We start from the raw sequence: 23417 nt of genomic DNA on the forward strand, positions 1-23417 counted from the left end.
GTATCTGCTAGCTGGCGCGTACGCGGCGCCAGTCCCCTAGCTCGTGCGGTTGTGTGCAGTAGGTCGCTCACTAAGTGCGCATTGTGCAGATTTGCCAGTACGCTCCGTGCTATCGTCTGTGTCTCTTCGCGCCCACATCGCTGATTGTACAGGCAGTGTGCGACTGCGGCGTGTAGCATGTAGAGCCTGCGCCCGTCGACTTTGATCGACGGGCGTGAAATGTCGGCGGCGCGTTTGTGGTATTAAAAGCGTGTGGAGAGCTTCCAATGGCACTACGGGTCAACGCCGCATGAGCTGCCGGTCAGAGTATAAGAAACGCTTTATAGTTAATAGTTAGCGTACTGCTTGGCGGTAACAGTGTCCTTCTTTGATTCAGATTACTGGATACGCCGTCACTTGAACCTCGGCGGCCGGAGCAGGTGAGTACCAGTGGCGCCGGCACCTCGGCGGCCAGAAAACGATGCCTGTGCCGTGACGGGATATATCAATTTACGCGATAGAATTGCCGGCGAGGGCTCATACGGGCGCGTCGCTCCATGGCTGTGTTCTTTGCTGGAGGCCGCCACTACGCCTGCCGTGCACATACTACGCTACATCTATACAGTCGATGCTTGTGCAATGTTGTTATTCAACAGCTGGCGCTGTGCACTGGATACCTGGACTTGTTTAATGTTTAATTACTTTGCTGCTTTGCCGTTGCGTATTGGGTACAGATATTGAGTTTTGAATTCTAGGTGCCAAATTCACACATAAAAGTGGCGCTTTTCAACTCAGGATCATATCACACATCCTAGCATCATCCTATATTGCACAAATATTAATAACAAAATTTCTACTGCTGGTGAAAAAAGAAAGGCAGACCGATCAACCTGTATCTGTGAGAAAAATGTGCTTGAAGTCTGCCATCGTCTATTATAAAAAGGTAATACCTTGGTATTCAATGTCAGTAACACTCATAAGTTATGCATCCTTTTGTGTGAAATAATTTGTCTTAGAAGCCATTCATTGTAAGGGATCAGTAAACGTCTCATAGCTTAAGTAGTGCATAAGTGTATGAGTTATGCAAAGGTTTTAGTTTGTAAAGAGCAAAGCCATTAAGGTATAAAATTTTGGCAAGCTTAGTTTAACAATAAGCTGACATATATACAAAACCTAATGTAGCAGCAGATGCTCTCCAAGATAAACTGGCGACCAGCTTTTTCGTGTTATGTGATCATTGTAGTGCCAACTTTTTCTCTTTTATTTCAGGACTGTGGTTGCGGCCGTTTCGTTGCCAGCTGTGAGGCTGAACCAGCTTCATAACCGGAGATCAGTCGCCTCCCATCAGTTTCCCTTTTCAGCAATAGAGGTCTTGGTATGCTCTTACCTAGAGTTTACTTTTATTACCCTATATGTTTATGTGCAATGGCTAGTTTAGCGGCATCACTTAGAGTGATTGGTGTGACACCTGTTCCATGGGACGTATGCAGGTTATCCCACGTAACTTTAGCAAACTTAACAAAATATGCATGTGCCACCTAGCTGCACAGAACCTAGGTAATATTCTTTCCTGTCTCTTGGAAGTACTTAGATTTTCTGCATTTTGCCTAATTACCTAATTATTCTTACTAAAATAATCAACTCAGATATTATAATTAGATAAAAAGTCTCAATTGTAAAATTGTAGTGCAACGTGAACATTTTCCAGTACAGCTTTCTGTGGCTCAATATGTGCTACATAACGTGTTTGTAGGAGCATGAAAGAAGCCTGAGAATCCCGCAGAGTGCCATGAGTGTGTGTGTGACAGCCCCTGTGTTGTGTTCTTCCTTCAGTCCTCGTCTTTTGCGCTGTACAAACATGTCGACCTCAAATGGCCAGTCCCGTGGCAGCTTTGCATGTGTTTGAGTGTGTGCCCTGTATAGGCATGTGTGTTCCAGTAAGAAAAAAAAATACTGAAGGAGCCTAACGTGATGTATTTCAGGACAAGTGTATGATGTAAATTACTATGTGAAAATAAAATAGGAAACCGAAACAACACTTCACAGTAGAGATATGCAGGTGTGTGCATCAGCATAATGACGAAACCCTCGTGCAAGTTTAGAAAATTATTCATTAAGTTAGTTTCTGTCATTCTTCTCTGTCACATTATTATTGCAAAAATGTGCTCTCTAGTATTGCACCAATAAAAACACAGTTCAAATACATCATTTGCTGGCACCTTCACATTCATAGCAACATAGAGAGGAATGGTTAAAAACTTGCTGTGTAAATTTAACTGAAGGTGTTATTTTGTGGAGTAGGTTTTTTTGTAAGCATTCTCTATAATTTGCACTACATTAAGGTGTAGTGAAGTCAAGCGAAAAATATTGTCAAGGCAAAATGGCTAAAGTACATCCTTAAGAGTCTTAAGCGCATTTGGATGACTTTATAGCATGTAGCAAAACAAGAATGGGAACTGAGGTGCTTAATTTTTGTTCATTATTACCATATGGCACCAGCATGCAATGAAGACAAAAGAGGAAGAGAAATGAAGTGCACCAAAGGGCAACTCTACCCTGATGGGAGCTGCATTCACATCAGCATAGTGCATGCAATCTTTGAGTTATAGCAGCAGCTGCCACCTGTTCACTTTGTTGCACATTTGTATTGTTTATGTACTAAGTCTGGCCCTGGAAGTGTTAGGCAGTGCCACTTGTGGCGTTGGTGCGGCATGCAACACATCCTTCTAACCACAGCTGTCATGTATTATGTGAACCTAAGTTCAATTCATGTAATGCACAAAAGTTCCATTTGAAAGGATGTGCCATATTTGTCACCATTGCCATGAGTAGCACTGGCTGACAGTCACAGGGCGAGACGTTAACCTTGCTCAGCTATTATGCAAAACTATTTTACATACAAATGTAGTAATTAGTATACATGCCAAAAGTCTCACAAAATAAAATTTTTGATCCGCATCTTACAACGATTGTTATTTTGCTTTACCTCAGGATGCCTTTCTACCGGTGTTGCATCCTGTGACTGACCACTCCAACGATCTCGGCAGAATCGTTATGCAGGTGTGTTCTTTTGTGATTCGCAGTACTGATATTTTGTAGTTTACGTTCGATGTAAATGCACAGATCGAATGAAAAACATGTTAAAAGATGAGCTCACAGGCACTGTGTCCAAACGTTTGCGAGGAAGTGTTGTAATTATAGTGAGGAAGTGAGGAAGTTGTAATTATAGCAACACAAGAGAGTGTGCACATCAAACCACTAGTACCTAGCAAGCATTATACACAGCATTATACCGTAGAAGCCAAAACATCAGGCGAAAACCTGTACTAAACTAGGGACTGTATTAAAACGTTTTGGAGGCTTGAAGTATTTCTTGGGTTACTCGGTCTAATTGCTTGAACTGAACTGACGTGTCTTGCAAAACAGTTTGCATTCGCATTTGATACAATCTGCAGCAAGATCTGAACAAAGGGCTGCAATACCGTAAGGGCTTCCTATTGAAGTAGCAACCAGTCTTCCCAGTGTACTGCAGCCTCAGGAAAATGAAATGTGGTACACTGCACCACATGCACACACAACAAATTTTAATCCATAAGCATCTTTACACTGTGCTTGTGCAGGACTGGGCAACTGGCTGTTTGTTCGTGACCGAAACAACTACGTACATCAAGACTGTACTGGGAAGCCACTATCTTTTTCAGTTAGTGTAACAGTCCATAAACATATGGATTTACACGAACATTTTGTCTGCCACACTTTTCATTGTCATTTTTTGCGCTCTTGCTTTGATGGCTAGGAGACATTTCAGGCTCGCTGAAGAGACAGGTAGCCCAGTAGCTGCCCTCACAAAGTTGTTATTTTGATTTTTAAGAGCCAACTTGCTTTGGACAATGCTGAATAACACATCAAAAGGCCCGGGATTATTGACGAGGTTAGAATGACTTTGAAAGAAGTTTATGAGTGTTATTTTTTAACTCTGATCTGTCTGCTGAGATCAAATCATGTCAGCTTTTAATGAAGCAACGTTCAGGTTGGAAAACTGCAAGGCTGTGTGGGTACTCAAACAACATCAATGCTTCAGCTAGCTGAAGTTGCTCCATGACATCAAGGCAGAAGCAAATGACATGGCAAAGGAAAGGTTGGTGGACAAAGGACTCTTGGTGGCAGTTATGTAGGTTCAAGGGCTATTGCACTGAGTAAGAAAATGTGTTCCCGATACAGCGTGAACATAGTGTTAATGCTGAAGAACAAACTGGCACCATCTGCCTAGTCCTACACAAGCACGTGCACAGAAAGGGATGCCTGTTGGCCTTCAGGGCCACCACTAGAGAGATCAGCTGCTATCGCTATTACATAGAATGTGACATTAGATGACTATAGTTCACACCTTTGCTGCAGCTCGCTGGCTGGGCAATTGAAGCCTTGATTGTAAGGTTGAGAAGTTTCAATCTCAAGGTGGCAATTTAGCTGCCAACTCTTACAGCATGGTTCACTACTCAGTGATGCAGTGCTGGACGTATTCGACCAAGCCTGGTGCGAGTTCTCATGAGTGCCTATGTTCAAGCTGCCGCTAGATACTTAGTTGATAAAGCCACTGAAAACGAAATATGGTCATTGAAGGAGTCATGAAAACGATGCACGCAAGGTTTGTAGTGTGCTCACTTGGTATGACATTAGTCAAAACACCCTGTGTAGATGTTCCAAAAGGACTTCTTGGGCAAGTTGGTGCTTAGATTTCCTAGGTATACTTTGTGGCGCAAAATACATTTCTTGAAAGGGACAGAAGAAAGGAAGACAGTGAAGTGCCAAACTACCAACTGTTTAATGACAGCCTGAACAAACGTATAGAAGAAAATACAACTTCCGCTCATGCGCAGGGAGCCAAGGTGTGACAGAACAACATGGTCATGATAACATACTTTAGATGAAGCACATTTCTGCGGAACTGCAGGGGAGTTGTTGGAAGCATTTTATATTAAAAAGAAAGGGTCTGATTGTGTCAGCGATACATCTATCGTACTATATTCCGCAGAAATGTGCTTCATCCAAAGGATGTTATCATGACCATGTTGTTCTGTCGCACCTCGGCTCCCTGCGCATGAGCGGAAGTTGTATTTTCTTCTATACGTTTGTTCAGGCTGTCATTAAACAGTTGGTAGTTTGGCACTTCACTGTCTTCCTTTTTTCTGTCCCTTTTCAAGAAATGTATTTTGCGCCACAAAGTATACCTAGGAAACCCTGCGTAGAGAAGCTGGCAGAAGTGCAGCAGATGTGTGGACTGAGGAGAAAAATATAAGCTGTTCAAGTTCCACATATAACAGACTGGTAATAAATCGTTGTTCAGCAAGAACTCTGACAAAAGGGGCAAGCCGCACTCCCCATGACAAATGCCATAAAAACAGTAGGGTTATGGCAGCAAAATTGCCTATACACCAGAACACCGTGAATTCAAAGAGCGCCGCCATATTGATGAGCGCCGGTCGCGCCATCTATCCCAAGTGACGCGAAGTAGCAGGCCTGGGCTGCCACGCCGGGAGATGCGACCCGGCGCGAAAGCGAAACTTGGGCTTTTTAGCTGGGCGGAAGGCGTGTTTCACGTTTTTTCTTACCTGTCATTTTCGCTGTCTGGATTCAATCAAACTTCAAGACCTCGTGCAAGTTCACAATGGACACACTGAGTGCTGTGCAGACTGCAGAAGCGAATACATCGGGTAGGTACACTATTACGTTTGTACAAACCACGCGCTATATGCTGGAACACCTGTGAGCTTTTTGGCACGTAACCTGTGAAGGAATTTACAGCACTGTGTTGGTGCCATATATTATTAAAGCACGCAGAACACTGTCATCTGCACTTTCAGTTTGGCCTTGTTTGTAATGGTCTCTACTGGGTTGGCCGCGCTTGGCAACCAACAGGCGAGGTCGTTTGACTGCCTGGTTAGCAGACGCCTGCCCTTCACCACCTGCACACTGAAAACAAAATAGATGTTATAGTAAGAAGGGCTGTAGTTCTTTCCCATGCCATCACTTTTGCGAAGATATAAAGTCCTCTCAAACTGAAATATAAAATACACCAGGCCAATTGTATCGTGCAACCACTTAAGAGTACAACATTCAGAACAAAAGCCTACAGCACTCGAACAAGCAGCATATGATGCTAAACCTGCACTCATTGGAAAATGAGGTACTACAGTAGTTATAATGTTCAACTACATGTGCAGTCAAAGCCCGTATAACAGGGCGAGCATGACAGATGCAGGTGTTGTACAGTTGCACAAACCATGACAGGGCACGTAAAATTACCATCCCTACTTAAAGCTGCATCATCAGGACCCCTTTGGTACAAGACAACAACCGCACCTGCATTCCAAGAAATTAGCCCCACCAACTGCAGCTACCTGGTACCAGACCTGTTTCGATTGTGCGAGGCCATCGGATTGTTGGCGCTCCCTTAGAAAAAAAAACAGTAAAAAAAACTAGTGAGAACGATCAAAATTTTGTTACAAAATACAAGAATAATTAAGAACCTTATTTTCCTCGCCATATGAACGGAAATATTTTGCGCTTTGCCCCGCATAACAGCCCGCACGCAGTTTAGAGCTGCAGGAGGCTCAAATGAATTCGTTACGAATGACACCTGCAACACCAGCTCGTAAAGGTAGGTGCGCTGCAAGAACACCTTCGGCGACGAGTAGTCGTCGTTTACGTTTTTGTGGACGCATGCTACGTGACGAGCAGACTTCGGTTTAGTTTAATTAGCAATAACGCTCACCAGCAAGGCCTACAACTTGTCGTTCACGCTTAATGGTCATTCCGTGCACCAGCTGCAAGTATCGCTAACCGCAAACTCAACTGTTCCGCTTAACCGTCGGGAGCTCTACCTCAATGAAAACACGAAAAGGCTTGCCTTTTTGTTATAGCCAAGGCGAAGCACCGGCGCGGGATTCTGCTCTGTAGGCTTGTTGCCCAGAAAGTGCTCGGAGCAAACCTGCGTATTACGTTTGTAGGGCGCAAAGTTGAACGTGGCACCAAAATATACACAGATCGAATACTCACTCGTGCATTTTCACTGGGTTGGTAGTTCTTCCTACTCACTGCAGCTATCCACCGGTGGCGCAGCTTGGCATTCTTCGTTGCGGATAGAAATCGGCGCAGGCTGAAAACACCGCACCGGCACGATTCCCTACGTGTGTTGTGCTCTTCGCAAACAGCGCTAAGCAACCTGCTCCTTTTCCGCTGGTTGTTTTGGCATCCAAACACGACGCAATGATGCCCAGATGACTTCTACTTTGAATCCGTGTGAACGGGCACATTTCCGCACTTTGGAGCCCTAGAGCTGGCGCATGCCATGTCTACTGGTCGCCGGCGAACACACTTTGGCAGCCCAGTACAAAATTGCGCCGGTCGACCGGGCAACCCTGGTGCGAGAGTATGCGTTCGGTTAGTCTGGGTGCGAGACTAGCGTGTTCTGGTCTATAGCTCTTTTGTGAAAGATCATGCCAACTGAATAACTAATATAAAAGCGTCAAGTTGCTCCAATAAAAGTCTTTGTTACACTACACACCAGACTGGGATGTAAGGTCTAGGTTGTTTTGGAGCCAAGATGCCCACAAGCAATGCTTAATACATGTAAACACTTGGAAGTAACTGTGAATAAACTGCTGCCATGATTAAACGGCTGATTAAACTGATTAACACTTCACAGCTGGTATCACATAATGTTGTTTTCTATGCCACGGAAAGATTACAGCACGTGGGGGCCACAATTATTCTAGAGGCCAATACAGACAGGGTGCCAGCAAGCATGGACTAAAGATTTTCCCATGTGCATTGATGTAGTCTACCACATTTGGTTTTCTTGGGGGCACAGTCATATTGGAGTAACAATTTTCTGCCTGAATATTCATCGCAGGGAGCACTGCAGCCAGCTAAAGCGAGTTTTTTGTTCACACCTTGCCACAGATGTAGACGACCCATTTTTCTAGGCAGATTTGTTGGGTTCAAGAAAGAACACAGAGTAACTTAAGAACTTTATTTCTTCTAGATTTAAGGTGTGGGGCCAGGTGTTAACCATTGTTTTAAAAATTTTACCAAACCGGGAAAGATTCTTTTTTGAAAGTCTTCTCATATCAGTTTGATATACTAGTCCCTGGCTTAGTATGCGTGCGTGTGCTGTGGCTTTTTCTTAGTCTGGTTAAAAGGTTGTTTTCCTTTTGAGTGTTCCAGTCGCAAGTAAATCACAAATATATTTTGATTTCAGCAACCTTTGTCACATTACACAATTACTTTACATGTTGCAACCAAGCTTATTCTTTAAACACAGGCCTTTCTTTCAGCATGAAAAAAACATCTTAGATAGACGAAACAAGGCAAAAATGGCTGCTTATGCATTTGTATGATATTCCAACTGAGAGGGGTGAGAAGTAATAAAATGTTCTTCTTTGATAATTTTTCTACCATGTGCATAACATTTCTCAATAGGAATGAAGCAATGAATAAAGGGAAAGTCAGACATCCACCCGTTCGTAGCCATCGCTACAAAGGAAACCCATACGAATTCCTCGAAAGAAAGGCCTCATAGTTGAAGAAAAATTCGTCCTGGTCGGGGACTCGAACCCGGGACCACCGCCTTTCCGGGGCAGCCGCTCTATCATCTGAGCTAACCAGGCGGCTAGCAGATGGCAGGGCGAAGTCGAATTTGTCGACAACACGAAGCAAAGGCAAGAGTTTGACGTAGTAGTTCTGCGGAAACCCGCAAGGTGGAGAGAAGCAATGAATGAAGGGAAAATCAGACATCCACCCGTTCGTAGCAATTGCTACAAAGGAAACCCATACGGATTCCTCGAAAGAAAGGCCTCATAGTTGAAGAAAAATTCGTCCTGGTCCGGGACTCGAACCCGGGACCACCGCCTTTCCAGGGCAGCCGGTCTACAATCTGAGCTAACCAGGATTTTCCCTTCATTCATTACTTCTCTCCACCTTGCGGGTTTCCGCAGAACTACTACGTCAAACTCTTGCCTTTGCTTCGTGTTGTCGACAAATTCGACTTCGCCCTGCCATCTGCTAGCCGCCTGGTTAGCTCAGATGATAGAGCGGCTGCCCCGGAAAGGCGGTGGTCCCGGGTCCGAGTCCCGGACCAGGACGAATTTTTCTTCAACTATGAGGCCTTTCTTTCGAGGAATCCGTATGGGTTTCCTTTGTAGCAATTGCTACGAACGGGTGGATGTCTGATTTTCCCTTTATTCAGGAATGAAGCAAATTCACTCTTTGCACTAGCCTATTGCAGAAACAAAATATGACAAACTGAGCTTTTAAGGGGGCCCTCAGAGGGGCCTAGTCCATGCGTGTCTTCATTTCTAGCACAGCTGAGCACATCTGCAGCCTGCGAACCCTGTTCTAGAGGTAATCTGCTGCGTGTGGAGAGACTAGATGTGCTGATATGGCGTGGTATTATGTGCACAGTCTTCCACGTGTTTAGTACTGGGGGTTGCATAATCTGTAGTTTCAGAGATGCATTGAAGTGAGAGACAGACAAAGCATTCGCCTCCACTGCCAGCACTTTTCACGATAGTGTCGTCCCACTGCGTGTGACAGTATCAAAGAGGACAGAGTGGATGAAAAAGCAAGGCTGGGGTTGCTTCATACTACCTATGTGAAGGTATGGGTGACACACTGTAAAACCATATCTTTATTCGCTGACTCTCAAATTCAAAATTTGAAGTCGTACTAAATGGCTTTGTATTACTGAGAGTAAGGGTAAGCTGCAATGGCAGGATTGAAAAGACTAGGAAATCTCTTCAATTAAAGTTATTTCACAGCATATACTGTTCCAAACATGTAGAGATACGGAAATTCATATCAGGCTATCATCATACCTCACAAGGAAGAGATTACACTAAACAGGTGTATTAATTTCCTTTTACTTAGTGGTGATGCCTCACATAGTTTTTTCCTTGGACCAGAGAAACTGCAGGCTCTCATTCAAATATTGCCTGGTCTACATATGCTTTTCTTCATGCCAAAAAATAAGATATACTACGTTTGTGTCAGAAGGAAAGAAACTGAGTGGTGTCTGTTATTGCACATAAATCTATGCTTAGTTGCGTTAACATTTTTGCACAATTTCAACAACTTATTTGGTGCATTTCTGTAACATTCACACTCTGGCTTATCTACTTAGGTGTAACGAATAATAAAGGCAGAAAAGTAAAGCATCGCAGTGGATTTAACCTACTGCTGTTGATTCTGTTACCTTTTCGCAGCTTTTGTTTTTGGAAAAGCGTATGTACAAAAGCACGTTTTGACCAAATAGGCTGCTGTTTGCGAGGCTTTGCATGCACCACTATAACGTGACAAAAGCAGTGTGGCCATTTCGTTATACAAATTCTGGTGTATTGGCACCGCAAAAAGTAAACGAAGAAAGATATCTACGCATGACACAAGCACCGGATCTCACTTCAAGCTTTAAAATAATGAAACGCAATATTTAATACCAGGTGGAAACATTATGTGATGATATCTGTTAAAAGAAATTCTTTATGCAGTGCAACTACCCAGGTAGCACAAAAGAGATACGTAACGTTTTCGCAGCGTTTATCCAAGACGATAAAAACGGGTTAAAGAAGACACGAATGAGAGAACTTCGGCGGGAAAACGTCGTATATCTCTGCTAATATCCGGCTTTTTTACTTTCATGAGACGATCTAGAACAGGTCTGCAAGACGTATTCGAAAAGATGGTCTAGAAATAGGATTGGGAAAGACACAAGTAATCCCTTTGGCAAAACTATTCGTAACCAATTTCTAAACGTTTTTAGGACGTTATCAAAAAGCTGGTCTAGAAGCGGTCTAGAAAGGTTTACGATAATCTAAAGCTAATTTTCACGGGTGACGGGCGCGATCAGACATCGTTGTTCAAAACACGCGTTTAGTTTCGCCTCACGCGACTGGCCTATGCCGCGCAGACGTCGTCAGCCGTACCCGTTGGCACGGCCTAGGCCAATCGCGTGAGGTGAAACTGATCGGGCGTTTCGAACAACGATCTCGAATTGTGCCCCAGATGAGTAGAAGCGTCGGTGTTGACTGTAAGAGGCATGGCGCAGTGCCAAGCACTGTTCCCCGCATGGCCGGCGCATCCTCTACCAAGTCGCACGACAATGAGCCTGTTAGGAATAAAAAGTCCTTAATACCGCCTTTAGTGAGCTACGATGCTTACAAACACAATGCGAATGACATCCTGCAAAGAACAAATGGCCACGTCTTGGCAGGTGGCCAGACCAAGCCCTTCATGCCAAGAGTGCATGAAATGAGAACATTGTGACAAAGCAAAAACACTTTATTAAAATGTATTTCTTATGCAAGGTTCGAACAAACTGTGTGAGAAATGCAAATAGAAGTAGAGGTACATCAACAATGACAAAAGTCGCAGAAAGGATTCGTAATGAACTCGAAAGTGAACATTCACTAGCACATAAACAAAATTCCAAGTACACATACAAAAATGAACAGAAAAACCTGGAGCGTACTAAAGTGTCTAATTTATCATAGTAAAGTGCACGTGCTATTAGATGGACTAGAGTTATGCAGAAGTGACATCGGAGCGAATGGAAGAAGTAGACTGAAAAATGCAAGAGTATGAATCGGGTGGTAACTGCCTCCAAGCAATGTTACCAATCAGCTAGAAGCTTGAAAAGAGCACAAAAAGAAATACCACCGCATACCATCATAAAACAATCCTGTGACAGAAATAAAAAAAGGGAACAATGCAAAATTGGAAATATACCCTTTAGAATACATCAAAGAAGGTAATGGCGAGAAAAAATAACCATACAACAAAAAAGCAAAAACTGAAATTAGTACAGAATACTTAAACGGGGGATTAAGTGTAACAAGTGAACACTACTGTAGTACAGCGAACGATGAGACAGTAATGCTGGATCTTGCCACTCCAGAACGTGAGAAATGAATATGCAAGCCTCATATTAGAAACTTACATAAACATGGAAATAAACTGGAATGCACTGGAAGCTGCATTTGTGTAACAAAGGAAGCAATGGTCATAATAATTAGTAAGTGTTTTATCTAAAAAGCCCCTTAGAAGAGGCAAAGTTATACCTCTCTGGCAAAAACAAAGTTGCAACAAATAATTTGCAAACCAGCAAATTCATTAATTAGCACACTGACATGTCACACTTTGCGCACATCTCCAGTCTCCTAAAGTAAAGAAAAAGCACTCTGAATGAGAAAAACGTTTAACACATGTAGCCCAGAGCAAATTCTTTGCCAGTTCACTCACACTTTCACATCCAAAAACGTTTGCCACAATGTCCAGGCACAGTTCCAGTGATGTTTACCAATTAACCCCCACTTTCACGTCCAAAAATATTTGGCACACAGTCCAGGCAGAGCTTCATAGATAAACAGCTTCAGAGCACCCTACTGATTATTGTGCAGTCCCGCTGTTGGAAATAGAACTGCCGCACATGCTGGTAGTGGTTTCAATGTAGACACACTTGCTGCCCTGGACAGGTAAGCTCAGATATCCGCACTGGTGCTTCATTTTGTCGAAGTAGACACATTGATGCACTACGCTGGTAATGGAAATGTTTTGAATGCACAAGTATTGGCTTCACCAGAAAGACTTGCCCACATACCACCACTGGCCTATATATGCACTTGCTCTTCACTCAGTAGCATTGAACCTAAAGTGTTCCCTATGTGGGAGCCATGTGTAAAACCGGTGTCTCACGACCACTCTCGATCGCGATCACGCCCGATCCGGATCGAAATTATCAATGCGACTGGCTCACTCTCGTAGCTTGCGCAGAGGAGCCAATGACGACCGAGAAATTCGATTTGTAACGGACTGGATAGCGGCTAAAAGTGCCCCGTGTGAAACCGGTATCAAATAATGCACAGACGTACGCTAGGAAAATGTGTTGCACAAGGACAAAGAACTGCGACATGCCCTGTTGTGCGAAGCGCGCGAACAGAACACATGTATATATATATAAAAAAATGGCTGTGGCTTAGCTAAGGTTAAGCCCAGGATGCGAAGCATACTAGCCTTTATTTTGGTTGTTGAACCACTGTTTAGCCTGGTGAACTGCTGTTGCTTGGCTATATTTGGTTCGGCTAGACGAAGAAACAACTCATGCAGGCGAGCGCACGAGCTGAGACCCGGCTATGTAGCTGCGCGGCCGCAAGCGAGCGCACGAGTTGAGCCTCCGCTTTTGCAGCTGTTATGACGTCATATGGTAGCTGCGCGGCCGCGCGTGGCGCAGCAAGGAAGAGCGTGGTTGTGCGGCTAGTATGCTTCGCATAAAACTGCGAGAGCGCTTCGCGAACTCCATGCGCACACATGGCACCCGCACGAACTCGGCAGGCCGCCGTAAAGCGCGAAGGGCGCACAGCGTACATTCCGACACATGTCCCAAACTGCAAACAATCGTACTACCTAAAGCATACAAGTTATTTTATACCAAGGGTATACTCGACTCACGTATGCAGTATTCACAAGCGAGTTATGCAGCGTACATGCTGTATCCATTCGCCAAATAGTAAAATTGATAACAAGCACAAAGCTACAAGGGACTCAATACATTACTACCATTTGAGGCGTCAAATAAAATCGAATTTGGCCGTTTCATATATTGGACACAATATATGGGCACATGTGGTACCCGGTAATACCATGAAATACCCATCACGTGGGTAAAGGGGGCGAAAACACAATCGAGAACCTGAAGCGCAAACGATAAAAGCACGGTATGGTGCACGCAAAATTCTGTCAGTGCGCTGTAGCGCGAGGGAAGAAAATAGGGCGAGCACTTGACCTCACCTTTTGGGATACCGCACTAGTACTGAATCATAAAAAAAGCCTGTTTGAACCAGTTCCCTTGCCTGCAACACTCTTGCTAAACGGGAGACTAAAATACCACGATGACGGCTCTGTTGCGGAGATCGACAAAGTGCGCACAGACAGAAATTTTGCCGCCTTTCTTCGCATTCTGCAAAATGCTTTCTTGTTAGGATCACGCATAGCGGCCGATCCCGACGCTAGGGACACACAGGCACGATTTCGTCCCTCTAACTTTCGTCCTTATACTGCCCTTACCGCCTTAATTGCAGCGTCAGTGAAAAGGCGCCTCACGTAACATGGCAATGAACTTGAAGAGCTGATTAGTGCCCTCCACTCCGCGCCCTCCAATTGAAAACACTACTGATTTCCAAATTAAACTACACAAACAGATCGCACAACCCAAACTAATCACACAACGTCGTTTTCTTGACGGCAAATCCCTGCAACACTTACATGACAAAGGGCAGCGGCAGCACATTCAGAACAGCCGCTATCATACCACAGCGCAATGCAAGTGCGATAACGCTATTATGCCCGGCTCACAACCCAAACTAATCACAGAATGTCGTTTACTTGACAGCAAAGCACTGCAACACTTACATGACAAAGGGCAGCGGCAGCACATTCAGAACAGTCGCAAACAGACCATAGTGCCATGCGAGTGCGATCACGCAACTATGCCCGGCTTCACGAATAACATGGCCGCCTTGGTCACATAACAATTAAAAACACTACTGATTTCCAAATTAAAACCACACAAACATATCGCACAACCCGAACTGATCACAGAGTATCGTTTTCTTGACAGCAAAACATTGCAACACTTGCATAGCAAAGGGCAGCGGCAGCACATTCAGAACAGCCGCAAACACACCACAGCGCAATGCGAGCGCGGTGACGCGACGACGCCATGACGACGCGACTATGCCCGGCTCGCCCGGCTGCACGGCATCATGAATCACGTGGCCAGCTTGGTCACATGATTTGACGACGGTATCGCCACCTTGCGCAAGGTTGGATCGCGTTGATGGGTTGTTGAATATTGTAGAAGCCGCTAAAGAGGCTGACGCGCCGTGGCGTGGCGGTGTCGCCTTGAGTTGTTTTCAAAACGTATTAAGCTGCCTGGCTTCCAACGTTATCAAAACGTATTCACCCCTCGTTTTTCAGCTATCTTGTTTGGAACGTCTTTGATGCGTCGATTTTGGTCAAAAATCCGTTTCAGACGTTGAATCCCTTAATACGACGTCTTCAAGACTTTGTGTGCTACCTGGGTAATGGATCACTGATACATTTATCATTCTTTTTAAATGCTGCAAACCACAATTACCTTGCGTGTTGTCAGGTCATAGTAACTCGCTAGAACGCAAGTTTTGTGGAACACAGGACCATGGTCACATTCTTTGCAGCATTTACCATTGTGTGAGGGAAGGTTGTTTCACACAGATGACTCATACTGCCTCAATCTCCCTGATTTCGCTATAATAGAGCATCCCATCTGTCCGATGTAGGCACGGCCTTGTGATGGCAGCAGACTACGCAATGCTTGCGGCCTAGCTCACTAGATGCATATTGTGCTTCAAGCCACAACCAACTTCTTTCTTTTTTTGGCTTCTGCCTTTTGTTGCAGCACAAAACTGTCCTAACAAAGGCCCGAGAAAAAGGATTTGTGCAACTAAATCAGGCATGACTAGGGAATATAATGAATGAGATGATGAAGTAAAGAAGTGGTTGCAGTTGTTTCGTATGCATTTGGGATTTTTGTGACTTTTTTTGTATGAAACATGTGAAGAGAGATTTGCGCTGATGAGAAAAAAAGACTGAAGCCAGGAAAACAAACTAATTTGTTTGTTGCGTGCAGCACAATTTGCAGACGTTGCTCTGTGCAACGGAGGTTATGTACAGTCTGCCATTCCTATCCAGTCATGCGTGCATTGCATAGACACGCATTGTAATAATTTGAGATTGAGGTTAATGAAGTTTGTGTGCAACAACTCTCATCCGCACATTGTGATGCACTGCAAAATAGAGTGGTTCGTTCCGGTGTTCTTCAAAACTCGTTGCCAGAAATTATGAGCAAATGTACATAAAATAATTAAGCTTTGGCAGATTAGCGTGAAAAGGACAAATGCATCGGTCATTCTCAATTAAATTGCACGAAGAATTTGTTTTTGAATTAATAACGTCACTTCATGTCACTACGTGTTGTATATGTCTGTTTTCATATTAAAGCCAGAGTTGAGGTTAAGCACTTGTGTCCTGTATGTCTTTGCCTTCGTTTGCTTCTGTGGTGCCATTACACCAGAGTAAATCCATGGCAGGAGCTGCCAGTCCATGCAGTTATACTACATTGGGCTCAGTACGGCTGTCAACCTGAATGTGACGAGTGCGAAGTAGCAGTAGGAACTTCAGAAGGGTAGAATTTTGTGTCAGTTGGTGGCGCATAATATAGTATGGTGAAGCGCTATAGATGAAACAGTGTGAGGCGAGACAGATGGGAAAGTACTACAGAGAACTGTGAAAGTTTACTGGAAAGTTTTGCTGCAGCAGGACAATGCGTGCATTATCCTGGTGCAGCAAAATTTGCCAATTTTCGTAGTTGTCAGTAGCACTTCCCCATCTACATTACACTTCACTATACACTAATAGCAGTAACAACAGCAACCAACTGACCCAAGCAATAATCAATGCCCATAGAATTGCCAAATTGTAGGAGAAATGTTTCAGTGTAACACATGTTTTTTTAACTGACAAGTAAATGGCACACATATCTGCAAACCGATGATCAGGTGCATTTTTCATGCACATACATTATTTCCTACAACTGCTTCCTGCTTTGGTTTTTTATGGCTTTTAGGAAGCATTCCAAAGTACTTAACTGTTTGTCTATTCTAATATTAAATCTGTAGTCAGCCAGCACTATGTGTCATTACTGTATACGCCCTTACTTCGTCAGTGTTCTTCGCGCTGTTCCCAACTAAATATGAATAACCAAATAACCATTTTATTTTATTTTTAGGTTATGAAGAGGATACTCTTAATATGTAATTAATTACAAAAATTTTCTCAATTTTAGGAAGAAGTCCGGCTGGCCCCAAGCCTGGTGTGAAATGAAGAAATGGCACTCCACATCAATTCATGTTTACTTGTCGTCATAACCAGTCTGTTAGCTTAATTTTTGGTTCTTCCTATTGAATTCTCAAGAAAGGTACCAACTCTGTCATTCATTGAAAACGAATTTTTGCACTTGGGGACGCAGCCATGCACAAAGCCTTTTAGCTCATTAATATTTTTATTCTTAAGGAAAGTGCAGCTCCTGCGTGGAGCAATGGGTTGAATAAGACGAGGGTAAATGAAAAGATGGCGACATTAATTGTCAACAGTTGTCCAACAAAAGAAGTCTCAAGCTGGAGCCAACATCATTGCAAGGGAACCAAACGGCTCCAGCCTGAGACATTCGTTGTTCAACCTGCCAAGTCTCCTTGTCGAAATATTCCCTCTAGCCTGAGACCTATAACCACCCTCGACCAACAATACACCCATACATTTGGCAAACCATGGCAAGGTAACAAATTCACATTCAAAGAAAGAGAATGTAGTGTGCACCCTGGAAGGTAGCATGATCAGTATTTTATTTACTTAATTAAATGCAGGTTTGCTATCCAACTACTTTATTTCGATCCCCATTTTATAACTGGACAGCATGGTTCCTCAGAGAGAATAATTATTCGAAGCTCACTCAATTTTGCTCCTGTATGTCCGTTAAATCTGTCCTGGTTGCTACACTACCAGCCCTGTCTGCAATTGCATAGCAGTGTTTTGAGTATGCATCCCAATTCAAAAGAATGGTTAGGCATCTACCTCAGAATGTCTGCTACTGCGTTGCAGCTCGAATTCTATATCTAGGTGGTGACTGTGATGCCATGTGCGTTTTAAATAAGACGAATATGCTATCTGAAGTGCAATTAAATGCAATCTCAAATGACCTCAGCTCGGGGAATGACACGATTGGAAACCAATGTGATCAGGAGGATTTGATTTCTAAAAACAAAGCACTTAAACATGAGAAACCAGTACTAATCTCGTCTAAAGATGCTGTTATTGGGTATGATAGGGGAGTTACTTGTTCGTGGCTGCATTTGCAGCATGTTACATTGCTGGCTTTATATATTGCACTGGGTACAGTGAAATGTTGCTGCTTGCACAGTATTCAACTAAACATGGTAGCCATGCTAAAGTGTCCATGCAGAACACAACTCATCCACTATTAAGGACTGCAGTGGAACCTTCATAAACGAAAATGGCTTAAGCGAAACTGCCGCTTAAACAGGACACCATCCTCATGGTTGGTTGGCTCTCTGCAATGTCTCGCACTAAATAGAATGCCTGGTAAATGGAACCAATTTCCCTGGCCCCTTGAGGCTCCATTTAAATCGTGCCTACTGTAATAAAAATATAGGGGGGATCCTGTTCGGAACTTTCGCAAATCTAGTCGTAAACAAAACTGCATTTCAGTGGGAGTGAAATGCAAAAGCACCCGTGTACTTAGATTTAGGTGCATGTTAAAGAACCCCACGTTGTCCAAATTAATCCGGGGTTACTCGCTATGGCACTTCTCATAATCAGGAGGTGGGTTCTGGTTAGTAAAATACGGTTTATTTTTAATAGCCTGCTCGGAAATACAGCCCAATAACTACACTAAATTATGTAGCTTGTTTGTGTGTTGAGTCCCAATTTCTTAATTTAGTACTTTGACATTTATCATATTTGTATGCTAGTCCATGCAAAATACCACTGATCAGCCTCATTATACAAGCCACTGCTAATTTAGAATGGCTTAGTCAAGCAACTTAAACTTACAGCACAAACACCTAAGACGGACCACAAAAGGAACATACGACACATCGAGGCTAACAACTTCTTTATTTCTTCGTCGTCGATGCAATATAAACCCTAGACCACACAACCGTGCAGGCACTCAGATTACATTACAGAGATCTGCCAAATTATCACATAAGCAAACGTAGGAAGTCAAATTCAGATGGGTGCAGGGACAAGGATATCTCACTGATGCAATTATCGCCTTGCCTTTTTATGTGGTAGGCCTCTACGGTAAGCCGTGCATGCTCATTCTTGCTTTTGCCTAGAGTCGACGTCCCGTCAAGTTGTGCCTCACAATTGTTGCAAGAGTTTATATGCGCACCAAGGTGCGCTGCTCTAGCTACATTGTTGTTTACTTTTTGCGCATGTTCCCTGAGTAGCTCATTGACGCAATGCCCTATCTAGCCAAGCTATATCTTACCACATGAGAGTGGAATGGTGTAAACCACGCCGACAGCGCGCGACACGTATGAAGCACTACGCCGAATTTGGCCTCCTCCTGTGCTCTCTCCGCAGGTGCGTGAGCATAGCTTTAAAAGCTTCTTCGGCAAAGAAAAAGCCAAAGGAACACTATGCCTCCAAGCTACTCCCTTGAGTTGATAGATGAGCTTATGTATTTAAGGGACCACGCAGTGAACATGCGCAAAAAAGTAAACAAGAATGTAGGTAGAGGAGTGCACCTTGTTGCGCATGCAAACCCTTACAACAGTTGTGAGACACGACTTGATAGGACGTCGATTCTTGGCAAAAGCAAGAATGAGCATGCGCAGCCTGCCTTAGAGGCCTACCACATAAAAAGGCAAGGCGATAATTGCATCAGTGACATATCTTTATCCCTGCACCCATCTGAATTTGACTTCCTACGTTTGCTTATGCGGTAATTTGGTAGATCTCTGTAATGTAGTCTGTGCGGTTGTGTGGCCTAGGGTTTATATATGCATCGATGACAAAGAAATAAAGAAGTTGTCAGTTAGCGCTAGTGTGTGCCGTATCTGCCTATTGTGGTCCGTCTTAGGTGTTTGCGCTGTAAGTTTACGTTCAGAATTATGTACCAACTAGGCCCAATTGGAGTTTTACTGTTAGTCAAGCAAGCTCAATATATAGTCTGTGCAAAAGTGTGGAGTGTCAGTGCAAAGTAACAGTTCAAACACATGACTATGTAGTTACAGTTCAGTATGAAACGAGATAAGATTTCTTAGCATTGCTTTCATTTGCTAATTTCATTGTGTGAGGACATGTAGAATACTAGTAACTGCCATGCATGCCTACAATTTACAGTATTCTTTTTTAAAATCCAGACAATTATTTTCTGGGGCAGAAATTTGCTTTCTTTTGGGCCCGAAAGTGAACATATATTTCTTACATTTGGTATTGAATAAATTTTCTTTGCTGTCAGTGTGTGTCTCGTGCATTTTTCCTTTCAGCAAGTAGCAACTGATCTCGAAGGCGTTTGCTGGCCTCGGAGGCACTTCCGGTAACTAGCATTTTCGATAGGACGATTGTATAAAAGCTTTGCAACGAGGGGCTCTGTGATCAGCGAAAGGAAAAAATGAAGACGGGCGGTAACGGGTTCATTCACCTTGGACCACGTGTGCGCGTGACTCTGGTCGATTCAGCGGTGGCCGTGTGCCGTCGATTGGACCACGTGTGGCGAGCCCGCGGCGAAATGCTTCGTGGCGGTACGCCGCGCCTATGCAGCAGCAGACGGAATACCGGAGGCCACCGTGTCGGACGCCGGCGTTCGCTCCGAGCAGGTGCGACGCCTGCTCGGGTGGCAGCTCACGGACGGACGAGTTCCCTTGAGCCTTGATAGCCGGCGTTCGACATTTTGGCCTGCGGCGTTCCGTCTGGTGCTGCGTAAGCGCATGACCCGCGCCACCAAGCATTTCGCTACGTGCTTGCCGCACCTAAACTAAAATGCCTTTAATTCCTTCACAAAACTCCCATTGTACCTCCCCGTCAAATGGGGGTGAAGGGGGTGAAGTGGGCGTATTACGGTACCCCCGTTGTGTGCCCAATTAATGCCCATGTCAATGGGAGTTTTATCGTACGCCCATTCAATGGGAGGAAAAAGATTTACAAAAGGGAATGCGCTAGAGGACAAGCAAAAAACGCCCATCTGGGTGTTTTTTTGTTTACAGTGTACAGCCTGGCCATGCTGCATAGAGCGGCATATCTTTGTCTTGCACCGGCTTCGGTCGGATAGTTGTCAAATCTACATTGAGCGCTATGAAACGCTATCAGTTGCTCAATAAGAAGCGATGTCTGCGAAGGCGTCTACACAGGGGCGGCAGGCGCGCTTCCATTGTGCATACTAACCTCGCGAGGCGCGGCAGGCGCACGGCGCGTACACGAGCAAGCTTGCGCGCGCTGGCGAGCGTACGTGGCCGAAAGGCGATCGCGGTAATGCCGATCGAAATTTATCGCGGCGCCACCTAGCAGGCGCATTCGAGCTATGCATGGGCGAGAGTAAGCTGTTTTCTCGTCATCGCTTCCCTGAGAAGGGGACGATTTATTTGACTATGTCGGTGCTAGTGCGATCACCTTAAAAAACGCTCGCGAATGTACGTGCGGTACCACGCCGACGCGGGCGTTTGACTGCACGCCTTCTTCCTCCGGCGATTGCGGCACGTGCCTTGAGCGCCAAGGCACCGCTGGCGTCTATATTGACGTGTGCCAGTGGTTAGGGTTACCCGTGGTCTTCTCCATGTGGCTGCGCCAAGTACTGCGCTTCGGCACCGGCGTTCTTAGGAACTCTATTTCGCGGTGGTGGGTCTAATGCGAACTGCGATTGTTGGCTTTTGTACTTGTCGGTATTGCAGCTGTGACTGTTTGGCAACTCGGAATAAGTGACGCAGCTAAAGCTGTGCCCAATGTTCCCGCGCGGTTACGAATCAGCCGAGCGTCTGCAGTTCACCGTTTTCGTTCTCCGCTCTAGCACAGCTCTGGAGACACCTGCAGACTGCTCGCTGGCGTGCCCCAATGTACGTCACACAAAGGGGTTCACTCGACTATGTTTCGTTTCGTTATTGTGCTTTCTTTTTTACTTACTACAGCGAAGCTTTTCCTGCTATATTTTGCCGGATTATGGCGTGGCTGCCTGGCTGGTGGGTGTTTCTGGGTCGCTCGCTTTCTGGGCGAATGTACTTGTGGTTTATATATTTGCGGAAATATATTTGCGGACATATTTGTAGAATATACTTCTGAAAGAGGTTATACGAACGTACCCACGAAGTGGCTTATACAACCCATGTATGCTGACCATGTATGTCCAGCTTTGTTGCGCGTAAAAATTAACTGCCTACGTAAAACCTAAACATATAATGTCGGCTCACAAGCATCTCTAAAACACACCGATCTGTTAATGGAGTGAACTATATTTACCGGATTCTTTGATTCACTGTATTTTCTTTTATTTTATTAGGGCACTCAGTAGGTGTCACTGCGTGGGTTTCCGTTCGTGAACGATCTTCCAGAATGGTCACGCCCACTAGAATACTATAAGAGGTACCATCGCCTACTACAATACTACAATCGCCAAATGTTGCTCGATGCGTGTCGTGCGTTTCTGCGCATGCACCTGACATCACGGTGAGAGGTGATTTACTGAGAGTGCTGATATTACTGAAAGGCGCTGTGAGATGATGCGTATGTCTCACACTGTGCATGTGCCTGAAGGAGTTGGTATTTTGGCACAGCGTGTGAACAAGACAATTACGTCGTGACCTTTGTGGTTGATAAAGAAAAAAAAACATTCCATGAGATTACTACTTGCATAGGATGCAAGTAAGCACAATTCTGCGCATCACCGTTAGTTCTCAAGCAATTAGTGAACCGCTTTACTAAAGCGTCGCTTCAGACAGATTCCAACATGTGCGTCGAACCCCCATATTTTTAAACTTGACAGACGAGTCGTGTTGATTCAACCTTGGTTCATTTTACTTTTTGCTTGATTCGAACAGACTGCAAAGTCCAGGTAAGAAGCAATCCAATGCTATATAAAAAAAAAACGTTTATATAGAATGCGAAAGCATGTCAGTTCGGTCAATTTCTCTCCCCATTGGCGCCCCCTCATTCGCACAATAGTTACCAAAGGCTTGAGTACACAAGAATTTCAGCAGACAGCGCTACTAGTTCCCTGGACGACGGCAGTGATGGCGATAGCCTTTCCTGCAACGACGACGACGGCATATGCTTTGTCCTGAGCGATGCCTCATATGACGATTTCGCCAGAGCCGACAACAGTGTTGACGACGTAGGCTTCTTACTTCATCTTCAACTGGAAGATGTAAATTGCTGCTATGCGATGCGCCGAATGCGCCAAGCGTCGCGGGCTCGCACGAGGAAAATGTTCGATTGGGCAGTTTTAGTTGTGCGTCCGTGAAAGCTCTGCGTACGCAGGGAATCCTCGGAGGCGGCAGTGCGCATGCGCTTGACGCGGGAGCACGCCCGGCGTCTCGTGCGCGGCCGCAGCTTTCCAGGCACTGCGGAGCGGCCACTGCGGACTCTGCGTGACTTTCTCGCGTATTTTCCCGTGCCCTCGAGAGCTCGTTTTATAGCGATAGCAATTACATGGACACCATGCACATTTACGGCGTCATCATCGCGGTAGGCGCCGCCGCGATGTTCCGTATAAAATCCAAGTGCAATAATATCTTCGCCACACGCCGTATGCTGTATGTGCGAGTGAAAGCGTGCGA

The 23417-nt window shown here is 44.7% G+C and overlaps 1 protein-coding gene across 4 annotated transcripts in view; it reads left to right on the top strand.

The window, feature by feature from the left end:
- LOC139051572 (uncharacterized) overlaps nucleotides 1-23417 on the top strand; it is a 61736-nt gene that overhangs the window by 573 nt on the left and 37746 nt on the right. Inside the window, exons 2-5 of one of the 4 annotated variants that reach the window (XM_070528540.1) lie at nucleotides 377-419; nucleotides 1249-1354; nucleotides 2971-3039; nucleotides 16913-18914. In XM_070528540.1, the coding sequence (XP_070384641.1) occupies nucleotides 377-419; nucleotides 1249-1354; nucleotides 2971-3039; nucleotides 16913-16945 (251 nt within the window). In that variant the 3' untranslated portion in view covers nucleotides 16946-18914. Of the gene's footprint in view, nucleotides 1-376; nucleotides 420-1248; nucleotides 1355-2970; nucleotides 3040-16912; nucleotides 18915-23417 lie in introns of those variants that run through there. The other 3 variants (XM_070528541.1, XM_070528538.1, XM_070528539.1) reach the window with 3 other exon arrangements.

The sequence above is a fragment of the Dermacentor albipictus genome, unplaced genomic scaffold (genome assembly GCF_038994185.2).
Source record: "Dermacentor albipictus isolate Rhodes 1998 colony unplaced genomic scaffold, USDA_Dalb.pri_finalv2 scaffold_12, whole genome shotgun sequence".
NCBI lineage: Eukaryota > Metazoa > Arthropoda > Arachnida > Ixodida > Ixodidae > Dermacentor > Dermacentor albipictus.